Source organism: Rhincodon typus, chromosome 38, assembly GCF_021869965.1.
Source record: "Rhincodon typus isolate 14 chromosome 38, sRhiTyp1.1, whole genome shotgun sequence".
Lineage (NCBI taxonomy): Eukaryota > Metazoa > Chordata > Chondrichthyes > Orectolobiformes > Rhincodontidae > Rhincodon > Rhincodon typus.
In genome coordinates, this window is record NC_063369.1 from 6,075,694 (window position 1) to 6,089,861 (window position 14,168).

Genomic DNA, 14,168 nt, shown 5'->3' on the forward strand with positions numbered 1-14,168 from the left:
GCCAGGGTTGGAGGGTTTGAGCTATAGAGACAGGCTGAGAGGTGATCTTATAGAGATTTATAAAATCATGAGGGGCATGGATAGGGTGAATAGCCAAGGTCTTTTTCCCAGGGTGGGAGAGTCCAAAACTAGAGGGGCATAGGTTTCAGGTGAGAGGGGAAAGATTTATAAGGGTCCTAAGGGACAACATTTTCACACAGAGGGTGGTGTGTGTATGGAATGAGCTGCCAGAGGAAGTGGTGGAGGCTGGTACAATTACAACGTTTAAAAGGCATCTGGATGGGTATGTGGATAGGAAGGGTTTAAGAGGGATTTGGGCCAAATGATGGCAAATAGGACTAAATTAATTTCGGATATCTGGTCAGCATGGATGAGTTGGGCCGAACAGTCTGTTTCGTGCTGTATAGCTCTGGCTCAATGGACTCTGTATCCACCCAAGCTAGCAGTAGTACTTCAGTTTAACGTTGTATCCAAAAAAACATCATCTTGGACAGTGCAGCACTCCTTCAGCACTGAACATTTTGTGCTCAATATAGCAAGAAGAACAGTTCAGATACAGCTTTAAAACTGTACCCCAGCTGCTGTTCCCTTATAATGCAACAGCCTGGCCTGACTGAGCATTCCAGCTCAACCAACAACCAGGGGCCTACGCTCAATGTGTTCCTGGGAAATTTCAAGAATACGGAAATAAGATGAGGTTGACAGAACAAACAATATTTTGGGAGCAAGTGAAACCTGGAGGAAATGAAGAAAGATAGCTCTGCTCCTGAAGCACAACCAAATGGCACTCCAAACTGCCCAGAATACAGGGCCCGGTTCCAAGCATAACTGGCTGCAAAAAGGAAAAGTATCTGAAACGCTGGTTAATGTTAACAGGAAATAGTTTGAAAAGTGGCATTAGTTTGTGTGTTTAACCTGAAACAGTGCCAAAGTATTTTCAACCTTCATGTGGCTTCACTACTTAATGTGTGCAGGAAATGTGGCACAGGGTCGGAGATACAGAGAGTCTAGCCCGGGAGAGACCCAGGTCCTGGCTCTGATCCAAACAGAATCGCCAGTAAAACACGGCCAACTCGAACTGTGAAAAAATCCAGCTGTACAACTGAAAGCTCGTCCTTGCAATGCTGGTCTGGACCTGGAGGGAGAATGATCAACTGTGTGGAGTTTGCACGTTCTCCCTGCATCTGCGTAGGTTTCCTCCGGGTGCTCCGGTTTCCTCCCACAGTCCAAAGATGTGCTAAATAGTGTCCAAGGTGTGTATGCTAGGTGGATTAGCCATAGGAAATGTAGGGTTAGAGGGAAAGGGCAGGGGAATGGGTCTGGGTGGGATGCTCCTCGGAGGGGCAGTGTGGACTTGTTGGGCCGAAGGGCCTGTTTCCACACCGTAGGGATTCTATGTTTCTCATGGTACCTTCGAGAAGCGTACTGTCGGAGACCTCCAGCAGGTGCACAGAACCGAATACAATTCAGCCAGTAAGCTGTTGCTGACAGAAGTTATATTCTTTTCTAATGAATAGAGGGCCTTGGTCAGCTCATCCAGAGATAATGACTGGTGCAGCCTCTCCAAGACCCCCGTGATCGAGGACAGGAACGGCCGGGAGGCCACGCTGTCAGTGGTTTTTGTGTCATACAGACTGGCAATAAAAGGATTTGCTGATCCTCAGTGTGTCAGGTTGAAGTGATGTCACCGAGCCATCTTCTTCCTTCACACTACTGAGTACAGAGCTCTTCTTTTGGACTACGTCTCATCCTGCTCCACAGTATGGGCCCTGGACTGGAAGATTAACTTGGAGGACTCTGAGGCAAACAGTGAAACTTGCTAGCTCCTCGAGATCCTCCATGATATTGACCCCCATCATCTGCAGCAGGAGTAGGTTCTGCGTGACTTTCTGGATTGTCTATAATACCCCCAGGGCCTTACCATTGACTGTGTAAGTCCTGCCCTGGATCGATCCACCAAAATGCAACACCTTGCATTTCTCTAACCTCCATCTGCAATACCTCAGCCCACAAGCCCTGTTGATCAAGATTCTCTATATTCCCAGATAACCCTCTTCCCTATCCACTATACCACCAATCTCAGAGCCATTTGCAAACTTACTAACCAATTCTCATTCAAATCATTTATAGGTATGACGAAAAGAGGACGAGAACGGGGCAGAGGAAGGGGGGTGCAATTTTACAGGAACCCTTGAAAACTGTCAATCTTCCAATTACACAGCAAGCAACAAGAGGTGGTGGGCCTGCTAGAGACATGTTCCCCTGATGTGGTCATTTCAGAGAGCAGAGACCCACACTGCTGTGGGTCTGGAGTCACATATACTCCTCACTGGGTAAGGACACCAGATGTTCATCCCTGAAAACAGATTGTTGGTGAACCTTCTCCATCAGCAAATTTCTTTTATTAGCTACTATCCCATTCCACCAGCCCTCTAGGAGTGCCACGCGTCCCATATTTGGGACTCCCTTCAACAACGTTCCTCCCTTCCTGAGGTCAGTTCCTAGCCCCTGGAGTGACCCACATCACGCAGAGAGGCACGAAATGCTCCACTGGTACAAGTTAATCAAAGCCACATGGACTGCTCTGGTTCAAAGCAATTGCTCGCAACCACTTTCTCAAGGGTAACCCAGAATGGGCAATAACTGATGGCTCTCCACAGATTGTCCATGTCCTATGAATTGTTTTTTAATGTAAAACTAGTTTTACTGGAAATTGTAGATCAGGATGACACCGGATTTGGGGAAGGCAGGAGGAGAACAAATCCAGAAATGCACGGATGGTGGGAACCCATTTGGGGCAGCACGATGGCTCAGTGGTAAACACTGCTGCCTCACAGCGCCAGGGACCTGGATTCGATTCCACCCTCGGGCGACTGCCTGTGTGGAGTTTGCACGTTCTCCCTGTATCTGTGTGGGGATCCTCCGGGTGCTCCAATTTCCTCCCACAGTCCAAAGATGTGCAGGTGAGATGGATTGGCCGTGCTAAATTGCCCTGTAGTGTTCAGGGATGTGTAGATTAGGTGGGATGTTCCGAGGGTCAGTGTGGACTTGTTGGGCCAAAGGGCCTGTTTCCACACTGTAGGGATTCTATGACTGCAATAGAATTAGGAACCGAGAGAGAGTAGGGGGTTTGCCAGGACATCACTGAGGTCCTCTTATGACGCAACTCCATGTATTTTGTTCTTTCAATGAACAATAGGTAGTTAAAAATTAAAAACTAACAATAAAAGGAAGCAATAATCCTGTGACAGGATCCTTGTGCAACGCTAGGAAAGGTTCCTGTGACACGTAGCAAAAACTCATATTTATGAATGGAATCCCTAACAGGGGTGTATTAATATTAATTTTAAAGACCTTACACATGAATGTGTGCTCGCACGTATGAACAGCTATTTTATATTGTCTTGGATTGCGTACTGACTCCTATACGGATTGGCTTATGAGCACATGCAGGAAAGGAACCTATTTGTAGCATGGGCTGTGCCTATAGTTGCAATTTTCACTCAACCCCTCAGTTTAAATACAAGTTACTGTACAACTTACTGCTAGGAACAGTGCAATGAAGGGAACAAGTGTCTGGGAGCTCAGCGAACGGACAGAACAATGGTCGCTATCTCTAACCAAGAGGATTGAAGGATAGAGAAAGAGAGAGGACGTATGAAAGAAGAAATAGGATGAATTCAGGTCAAGAAAGGTAAATATAGAAGGGATTAAGAAAGAGGGAGAAAACACAGAGGAAAGTAAATAAATATATATTCCCCAAGAAGAATTGACTGGCTGTAAAAATGAGATTCAATGGTTCATATTTTTCCTCATCTGGGCCAAAGAGGTTGTCTGGCATCATCACGTAATGCTGTGGACAGGGTAAATATTCTGGTATGACCCTGAATTATCTGTAATGGGTTTAGTGGGAAACTGATATGCAGGTGCTGTAAGATCGTAAAGGGTAACGGGGAAGCCGAGCACGAGATGTCACTTGTACGAGGCTATCAGCAAATCAATCGACATTTTCTGGAGACTGGCAACACTTGCCACATCGAAGCCATTTGTACCCGAGTGACAGGCTGCCATGTGCACTCACAATTCTGTTTCCAGTTAGGATGGGCATTGGATACTTCTATCAAGGATTCAGGAAGGGCATGATTTGGTGGTGGTGGTGGGGGGGGAGGTGGGGGGGGGGGGGGGGGGGGAAGGGGGCGGTGGTGGGGGGTGTCACAGTGATTGACCCAGTTCAAAAAAAGGCCGCCCAATTCTACAACGCTGAGTGTGCAACTGCTCCCAAAGCAGCTTTCAGTCCCCAGTCGCCCCTTACACTTCCCCAATCCGTGCACAAGCAGCTTCACCCACTCAACAAGAATGGAAGCAGACAACAAATGACGACAGGAGGATATCACATGACCGGCTGGGTTCCTAAACTTACAAACCTCAGGTTAGCCACACACCAACTGAATCAGTGCAGCAGTCATCAAAATGACTGATTTCAGGAAGAAAACCAGCAGGGTCAGAACAGCCAAGTTTTAAAAACTTCCCAAAGTGTCAACAGTTTCAAAAAAATATATAATTTCTTGCCTTGTTATGTAATTGTGCTTTTCTTTCGGCTGAATCCTTCCGAAATGAAAAGATTTGATCTTTACCTTGATGAAGTAATGATTACCTGTTGATTCTGAATTAATTTTGTCTCATGCAGTTCCCTGCTACAAATGAAAACTCACTCTGAATTTCAGCAGAATAAAAACAAAACTGTTCCCACACATCAAATCATTTTTATTCAGAAAAACGGTGGCTTTGTATTAAAATTTTGGGAATTGTCAACTAGACCTACTTATCCTCCCCATTATACTTGGACAGAGGGCACTGTTGAGCTGGCATTATAATGGAAATCTTCTAGAAGTGGGCAACATGGTGGCTCAGTGGTTAGCACCACTATCTCACAGTGCCAGGGTTCAAGTCCACCTTTGGTGGCTATCTGTGTAGAGTTTGCACCATTCTCTGCGTTTCTGCGTGGGTTTGCTCCGGTTTCCTCCCATAGTCCAAAGACGTGCAGGTTAGGGTGGACTGGCCATGCTAAATTGCCCATAGCGTGCAGGGATGTGCAGGCTGGGTGGGTTAGCCATGGGAAATGCAGGGTTACGGGGTAAGGTAGCGGGGTGGGTCTGGGTGCCATGCTTTTCGGAGGGTCAGCATGGACTTGATGGGCTGAACAGCCTGCTTCCACACTTTAGGCATTCTATGATTCCAACTACAACACACTGAATATCTATGCACCTAGCAATGACTACAGCACAGCAAAAGGGTACAGGGTGTTAGGTTCTGTGTAATGTCTTCTCTCCTTCAGTCACACCCTTTTGTAGACTTGGTGATCCACTGGTTAGTTTCTAGGCAGATGCATTTATGTAGCAACCATCACAGCCTCAAGATCATACCCAGGCACTTTACATCCATGGGGCACAGTTTTTTTTCTCAGTTAAGAAATTTAGAACAGCCCCTGATGGGGCATCGGAACAAAAACATAATCAAACAGTTAACTTATTAAAGATGAACAAAAACATATTAAATCAGAATAACAGAAGAACCAGACGTGGATCAGCAACGGCGATGGAACCAACCACTCCCAGCTCAACCCAAACCTGGAGTCAGTGTAGAAACCGGTTCATGGGCACTGAATGGCACGGGTCACCATTCACACTGTGGGCAATGGCTTTGGGATGGGCCAAAGCCACTTCAATTCAATATAGACTGAGACAAAAACCTTTTAACATGCAGCCCCCTTCCTGCTACAGGGACAGCCAACATTGGAAAGGGGAGAAGCGAGGAACGCACTGACCATGAGACACGCTGTAGAATAGCCAAGGGTACAGTAATTCTCGCATTGAAAACAGACGGTCTGTCACTGGAACGAACAGAAGCCTTTGAAATGGGGTACAACTGGCAATTGTAGCCCCTTTCTCCAGCGCACCCACGCTGGGAGCTCAGTTTCAGGCTCAGGAGCACAAACTACCTTCTTCAGTTTGAAATTCTAACACGCAGTGTTGCCAACTTTGACTGTACACATTCCTGGAGAATTCCCCACATGACCTCCAAACACTTCACCCTTGAAATCATTTTCTACCAATCTCCCATCTTTCTTGAACTAAATTTTAAATCAAAAAAGTGTTGTAAGAAATAAATAAAAGTATGTTTTCTTTCGTACGTCCTTCGGGTTTTCCAACTGGAGTTAGAAGGGGAGATTTCTGAAGCCAACAAAACTGGAATAGAAACTCTAACAGGTTTCAAACAAAGCCTGACTGGAAATCTTGGGTGTTTCCAGAAACTGGATTTGGAGAATTCTTCTATAAATTTCGCTAGTGTCAGCCTCTGGCAATTTAATTATGAGCACAGCAGATGTCAACACGTTCACCAATCTGTGCTTACAACTCCCCTTTGAACATGTCCATTCAGCCATTCAGCGAACATGATGGTATTCACCAGCTCCTGATGCATTAAAAAAAGCAAGTGACTCCTGCTTGATGGAGCAATGTCCAAAGCCACAGCAGTGAAGCTATTCTTCCTGTGTGCTTCCTGTCAGCGACAACTCAAGATGATTCCAGGACAATTTTTGATGACCAGGGACAGATCCAGTGTATCGGCCAACACCTCTCCACCACCAACACTAGCCTCAGCGTTCAGTCTGAAAGCAGCTGCTAGGGGAGGAGTAATTTTCTGTCATAGTTCTTTGCCTGGCGGGGGGCGCGGGGATGAGTGTCATAGAGTCAGACAGCACAGAAGAGGCAGTTCTACACCCAACCTGTCCACACGTATCCTACTTTCCAGAAACGTTATGACATTTCAAGTGCTCACCTATGCACTTTTTAAAGCTTGCAATGTTTCCACCTCGACTACCCTCCAAGGCCGTGCATTCCAATTCCCCACCGTACTCTGGTGAAAAATATTTCCTCAAATTCCTTCTAAACCTCCTGCCCTTCGCCTTAAAATGATGTCCCCTCATTATGGACCCTTAAACTAAGGGGAGTAGCTGCTTCCTATCCACCCTGTCCAAGTTTCTCATAATCTTAAAACACCTCTTTCACCACCCCCTGCGCCACCACCCCCACCCCCACGCCCCCCCCCACCCCCCAAAGCTTCTCTGCTGTAAAGAAATTCACCCGAGTTCATACAGCCTCTCTTCATCACCAACATGCAGCATCCCAAGCAACATGCTGGTGATACCAACACAGAGCAGGCTGGAGAAACTCAGACAGAAACACAGCTAACATTTTGAGTCCAGTGAACCTTCAGTGACAAAGAGTAACACTGGACCCGAAACGTTAACTCTGTTTCTCTTCCCTTAGATGCTGCCAGATCTGCTGAGTTTCTCCAGCAATTTCTGTGCTTTTTTCAGATTTTCAGCTTCTTTGCTTTCTTTTAATATCCTGGTGAATCTCCTTTGCACCCCTGCCAGTGCAATCACATCCTTCTTACAGTGTGGTGGCCCAGAGCTGCACACTCCAGCTGTGGCCTAACCATAGTTCTGTGCAGCTCCAGCATAACCTTTTGGCTCTTATAATCTCTGCCTTGACTGATAAACACAAGTATCCCATATACCTTCTTAACTACCCTATTAAACTGCTCTGCAGCCTACAGGGATCTGTGGACAAGCACAAGATCCCTCTTTGCTCCTTTGAGGTTCCTAATATCCTGCCATTCACCGAGTACTCTTGTCTTGTTACTTCTTCCAAAGTGCATCACTTCACACTTTTCAGGGTTAAACTCCATCTACTGCTGATCTGCCTATCTGTCTAGATCTTGCTACAATCTGAAACCACCTTCCTCACTATTAATACAGCCCTGATGTCAATGTTAACCCAAACCATCATCACTGTGAATGAGACAGGGAAAAATACAGGATTCACTTTCACACAGAGGGCTTGCAGCCTTGACAATCAGCCTGCAGTACATGAGCTTTTTGATACTCAATAATTAAAAATACACATCAGAACGGTTTGAACAAAGCCAGTGTAATTATTATGCAAAATTACAGACCAACTGCATTTTGAAATTACAAGAGTCTCACTGGACTAAAACAGAATGCATTCCAGACAGAAAAATGTGACAACAGGTCTGGGCAAAGCAGGCAAGCTGGTACAGCACTGTTTTCTACCCTGCTGTATGACCTGTACTTCCTTATTTGTACATTCTTTGGCCCTCAACATAGAAACTACAGTGCCTCATACAAGGGCTGGAATTTCTGAAAGCGTCTGCCACTGTGAATTGTTTTTCTGAAGTATGTTATGTAGGCATGGCATGACAGTTAACCTGGTTACAGACAAACCAGATGACAGGTTTAATCGGTTTGCATTGTTGGTTTAGGAACGAATGTTGGTCAGAATTCCAACAGAGTTCTCTTGTACCTTCAAAACACAGCTCAACAAGTTAAGACAGCAGAGTTTAATGTCTTGTCTGTACAGCAGCATGTTCAGCATTGAAATGTAACCAACACTGGCTCGGGAACATGCGGTTCTAAGACACCATCCCGAAAACTTTCTACAAACTCCATATCTGGGCTACCTTTGCCTGTTTGATTTTTCCAGTTTTTATGGAGATTAAAATCCTCCATGACCCTCATTGTGCCTTTCTGACAAGCTCCCATTAATTCTTGCAACATCTATGGAAAGAGAAATAGAGCTAATATTCTGAGTCTGGTACGGACTCTTCCTCAGAAGACTCAAAATGTTAACTCTGTTTCTGTCTCCACAAATGCAGCCAGATCTGCTGAATGTCTTCAGCATTATTGGTGTTTGTTCAAAATTCCAGCATCCCATTAATTCTTCCTTTGTATTCCATCATACTGCGTGATTACTATTAGGGCTTCCTCGTGCTCTTAATTCTTATGACCTTAGGTTCTTTGATAACTGCGCCTCTATTGGGCAATGTTACAGAAACTACTCATTCCTGTGTTGAAGACTGGGTACAGGAAAGTGACACTTCTGTTTGATGAGCCCATTCGTCCTCCTACTTTGTCAATGAGAAGTCCTGTTGCTAATTCTCAGAATTGGTCATTCCCCTTCCAAGAAACAGGTCTGCCTGTTTCGTTATGTGCCAATATTTCTTAACTCCCTTCTTTTATCATCACCTTTGACAAAAAGTAAAGGGTCAAACGTTTTCAGCTTCATTCTTGTTGGTAGGAGAGAATGGACAGCAGGGAGTCTGCATCTTGATACCACTCTTTCGAGGTTACATACAAATAAGCTGACCACTTTGTCTTTAAGGGACCCAAAAATGGTCTTCAGAAAATTCTTCAGAAGAAAAACCTACTCGTTGCAGGGATTTTAGAGCGAAATTTACCTTTGAAAGGTATTAAAAACCCTTTGAAACCCACACAACTGAATCACACTGATGCTCCACAGCTCAGAAATCCCCCACATATCAGTGTTTGTAGGATTACTGTGTGCACCTTATAGTTAGGTGCTTGATTTTGACCAGCACAGACTCAATGGGTTGAATAGTCTTTTTCTGTTCTGTAGACCTCTATGACTCTGAATGCTCTACACACATTGCAAGCCCCCAACTGCAACTTGGAGGGTCACAGTTTAGCAGGGGTGTGGGAAAAGGGAAATAAGGTGGACTGGAACTTCTTCATAAGAGCATAAGAAATAGGAGCAGGAGGCGGCCATCTGGCCCATCGAGCCTGCTCTGCCATTCAATAAGATCATGGCCCATCTTTTCATGGACTGAGCTCCACTTACCCACCCTCTCATCGTAATCCTTAATTCCTTTACTGTTCACAAATATATCTTTGCCTTAAAAAACACACAATGAGGTAGCCTCAACTGCTTCAATGGACAGGGAATTCCACAGATTCACAATCCTTTGGGTGAAGAAGTTCCTCCTCAACTCAGCCCTAAATCTGCTCCCCCTTATTTTGTGGCTATGCCCCCTCATTCTAGTTTCACCCACCAATGAAAACAACCTCCCGACTTCTATCTTATCTATTCCCTTCATAATTTTATGTCTTTCTATAAGATCCCCCCTTATTCTTCTAAATTCCAATCAGTATAGTCCCAGTCTACTCAGTCTCGCCTCATAAGCCAACCCTCTCAACTTTGGAATCAACCTAATGAACCTGAGTAAGCCCATTGTCATATCGTGGAATCAGAGTGGTTAGGAGTCATTCACAGACTGGAGATCATCTCTGTGCTGGTTCTCTCAAAGAGCTTTCCTTTCCCTCTAACCCTGCAAATGTTCTCTCTTCAGATGCCTTCTCCCTGTCATTTCCACCAGCCCACACTCTCAGGCTCTCCTGAGCTGAATAATCCCTGATACTGTCCTGCCCTCAGTTACTCGATCTCACTACAGGTACCAGTAGGTGAGAAGCCATTGGCCTGCTGGTGGCCAGTGAACATATATGGGAATGGCAGGCGAAAGGCCAAGGTAGGAAGCACGGTGACTGCTTCTGCAGTCGAATAGTCTTATCGTTTCGGATCACATAAATGGAGAAGTGTAACATGTTACAGGATTGTGCAGGCCAGCACCAGTTAGCGCTTTCAAGAAACAAAGCTGGGGGTTGGGGGGTGGGGGGGAGGGAAGGGGCGTGCAGAGAAAGATGATCTATGAATAACATTCATAAACCACTACAAGTCATCTCCCCGTCGACCATCTGCCCTCAAGGGGCACAGGGTCAAAACCCTGGAACCAGCAGCTGGGTAAGACACACCTAGAGTATCAGACATACTGGCAGCGGTGGGAAAGGGAGTCCAGTCAGTGAACACACCTAGACTGTGACAAAGGCTGTGGGACCTGTCGACCGTTACTCTGTAATTAGGAACAAGACAGGGTCAAGTGAACGCAGAGACAGAGAAGCCACAAACAAACCGGAATCTGAGCGAATCACTTAGTCAGGTTGCTGCACTGTACAAAGAGGAAGTCTGGGTGCCTGATCACTTTCTTTTCTGCTCTTGGGAACTGTGTACACCTTAGATAGAGTTTGAACAGGATAGGAGGCGGCCCTTTGGCCCATCTTGCTTCTGCCGACCATCAGCCATCTATTCTGATCCTATTTCCCAGTACTTGGCCTGTAGCCTTGTTTGGGATGGCATTTCAAACGTTCACCTAAATACTTTTTAAATATCTCGAGGATTCCTGCCTCTACCACTTTTTCAGGAAGTGAGTTCCAGATACCCAACAACGTCCTGATGACAAAAAAAAACCTTGCCCTCAGATTTCCTCTAAACCTCCTGCTCCTTCCCTTAAACTGAGCCTCAGGGTCACTGATGCCTCTGTAACAAGGGGAAAAGTTTCTCTCTGTTCACATCCCTCAGAACTCTGTACACCTCGATCAAGTCTCTGAGGCCTTTCTATTCTAAGGAAAGCAATCCCACAGCCTGTCTCATCTTTCTCAGAGCTGGATCAGTCCACTCCAGGCAACGTCCTGGTGAATCTGCTCTGTACCCTCTCTGTGGGCAACACTTGGGATATTTTCTAATTATTCCCCTACCACTGCTAGACTCACTGGCCTGTAGTTTCCCAGTTCCTCCCTAACATCTTGTGGTAATGCCACGTTACATGATCTCTGACAAAAGGTCACCGACCTGCAAATGTGTACTCCATCCCACTCTCTTGGCTGGCTCACTGGGGCATTTCCAGTGTTCTGTGTCGTTAGGTCAGATCGCCAACTTCTGCAGCATTTACACTGGGTTGTGTGAAGACGACCAGTAGCTGCTCCCTCTCTGATGACACTGGAGGAGAGGACCAGAGTGCTAGGGTCCAAACCATGGACCAATTCCATGCATCTCAGACAGGGGCATTCTGACTCACCTTGAAAAGGGAGCAGGGAGAGGTTGGCAAATAAAAAAAAACGCACCCAAGGTTTCTGCTCACAGCCTGACCTCCTGAGTTCATGTACCTGGACAAACCATATCCAAATTGGCATTCATTTGAGACCAATATGATCCCATGAGGCATTGACAGGGGGGGATTTTAAAAGGATGTTCCTCCCTTGTGAGACAGAGTTGAACTATGGGACACAGGTAGAAACTAGGGGTCTCTCACTTCAGATGCAGATAAGGAGAACTTCCCCCAGCCCCCCACCCACCTCAGGGGGTTGTTAGTCTGTGAACTTTTCTTCAGAGAGCGGTGGGAGCGTGGATCACGGAATATTTTTGATGCAGAGATTCTTGGCTGACTTAGGGGAGTTAAAGGGTAGGAGGTTAATCAGGAAAGTGTACTAGTGGGCACAATTGGATCGACGACAGTCTTGCAGAATGGCACAGCAGCCCGAAGGGGCCGAATGGACCATCCATGCTCCTAACTGGTATGTTCAACTGTGCCAGGTAAACCTAAGCAAAGCAAATCATCTCCCGCCAGACCAGACATTCACTCCCGCGTAAACCTACAGCTGTAGTTTCATTGCAAGGTGCACCATTCATGTTACAAATACACACATTGACCCAAGTGCACCATGTACAACGATACCTGGGGCAGCAGAAAAGACGGAATGAGAATTCTACTATCCCAAACCAAGACCTGAACTTACAAACTTTGAATCTAAATCGCTGCTTTGTTGTTGTTGTTTTTTGTCACTCTTTACAATCTGTCCTAAAATGTGGCCCGTGGTCAAATTCTGTTTGAAGACACACTCGTGAAGCATGCTTTAGGCGCTCCACAAATACACGTTTTTGTGTCTTGCTCAACTGACAAAACCTTCTTACCATCTAATTATTGTTTGTGCTCAGTGACGCTGGGCAAGTCAGCAACATTTTTTCCATTGCAACTCACACAAACCAACACCACGGAGTTGAGACTTGGGAGGAATTGGAATCTCCAAAAAATATGCACACATCATTAAAAGAAGCTTCTAAAACTTGAGTCATCGGAAAAGAGGCAGCCAGAGTCCTGGAGGTGACACAGTCCTAAGACACTGGAAAAGGACAGCATCCTACTCGGCCCAATATCTCACGCCACCATTCACCGATAGACAAAGATGGCGGACATGGACCCAAAGGACCCCAAAACAAGGAGACAATTTGCAATGAGCTGCCCATGGATTAGCCTGGGCTCGAGACTCCCTCTTACTTTCTGCTGAATTCCAATGAAATCTTTGAAAAGTTGGACGGAATAAATAAAGATACACACCAATCAAGGCACACGGGGTCTTTGACCACATTTTAACCAGAACAGGCAGCAGATCACAGAGGAGGGGGAAGACGGCAAGGCTCAAGCTATGAGAGACAGGCCACCAAGTGTGTCTGTCCACCCGTAAAGTTTGCATCTATTGAGCAAACGTCACTTTGGTCTCAATAAAAGGTACTTTTGATGTGTTTCAAATGGAGGAAAAGGTATCAGTCAATTTGCACAGCAGGCTCCCACAAACAGCAATTGTTGATGTTGGTGGAGCAGCAAATATTGGGCAGGACAGCGAACTTCCTTTCTCGTCACGCGAGGGCAGTTAAGGCCCTTGTTCTAACATCTCGCCTGAACAGTGGCTGTGTAGCACTCCCTCAGTCCCAGGGCTGGAGTGTCAATCTGTGTTATGGGGCTTGACTCCACAAACTTCTGACCCATGAACCAAGAGGGCTACCCACCGAGCTACAGCTAACACACGTTTACAAACCTACCGTGGTCATGTTTGAGTACATTCCAGTCAGCAACGTGTCAGGAAGTTGGGAGATCAGGAGTGGCTGCATAACAACAACAACTCACATTTACACGGTGCCTTTAGACCATAGACACAGGAACAGAAGGAGGCCATTCAGGCCATCGAGTCTGCTCTGCCACTCAACAAGATCATGGCTGATCCTCAACTCCACTTTCTAGCCTTTTTCTCGTGATGCCAACTCCCTTACTGATTATAAATTTGTTTCCCTCAGCCTTGAATATACTTAATGACCCAGTCTCTACAGCCCTCTGTGGTAAAGAATTCCAGATTCACTCCCATCTGGGGAGAAATTCTTCCTCATCTCTGTCTTAAATGGAGTGACCCCTTATTCTGACATGATGCCTTCTGGTCCTAGTCACTCCCACAAGGGAAAACAACCTCTCCACATCTACCCTGTCATGCCCCCTAAGGATCTGATAGGCTTGAATAAGGTTGCCTACTATATTCCAAAGAGTCTGAACATCCCAAGCCACTTCACAGGAGTTTATGAGACAAAATAAATAGATGCTCAACCATGAGAATAGGCTGTCAAATAGTT

At 45.9% G+C, this 14,168-nt stretch overlaps 1 protein-coding gene across 1 annotated transcript in view; it reads right to left on the bottom strand.

Annotated features, from left to right (window-relative positions):
• Positions 1 to 14,168, bottom strand: part of LOC109937000 (cdc42-interacting protein 4 homolog) — a 50,511-nt gene that overhangs the window by 22,189 nt on the left and 14,154 nt on the right. Inside the window, exon 2 of the mRNA XM_048617805.1 lies at positions 1,412 to 1,634. Coding sequence (XP_048473762.1) covers positions 1,412 to 1,634 — 223 coding nt within the window. The remainder of the gene's footprint in view (positions 1 to 1,411; positions 1,635 to 14,168) is intronic.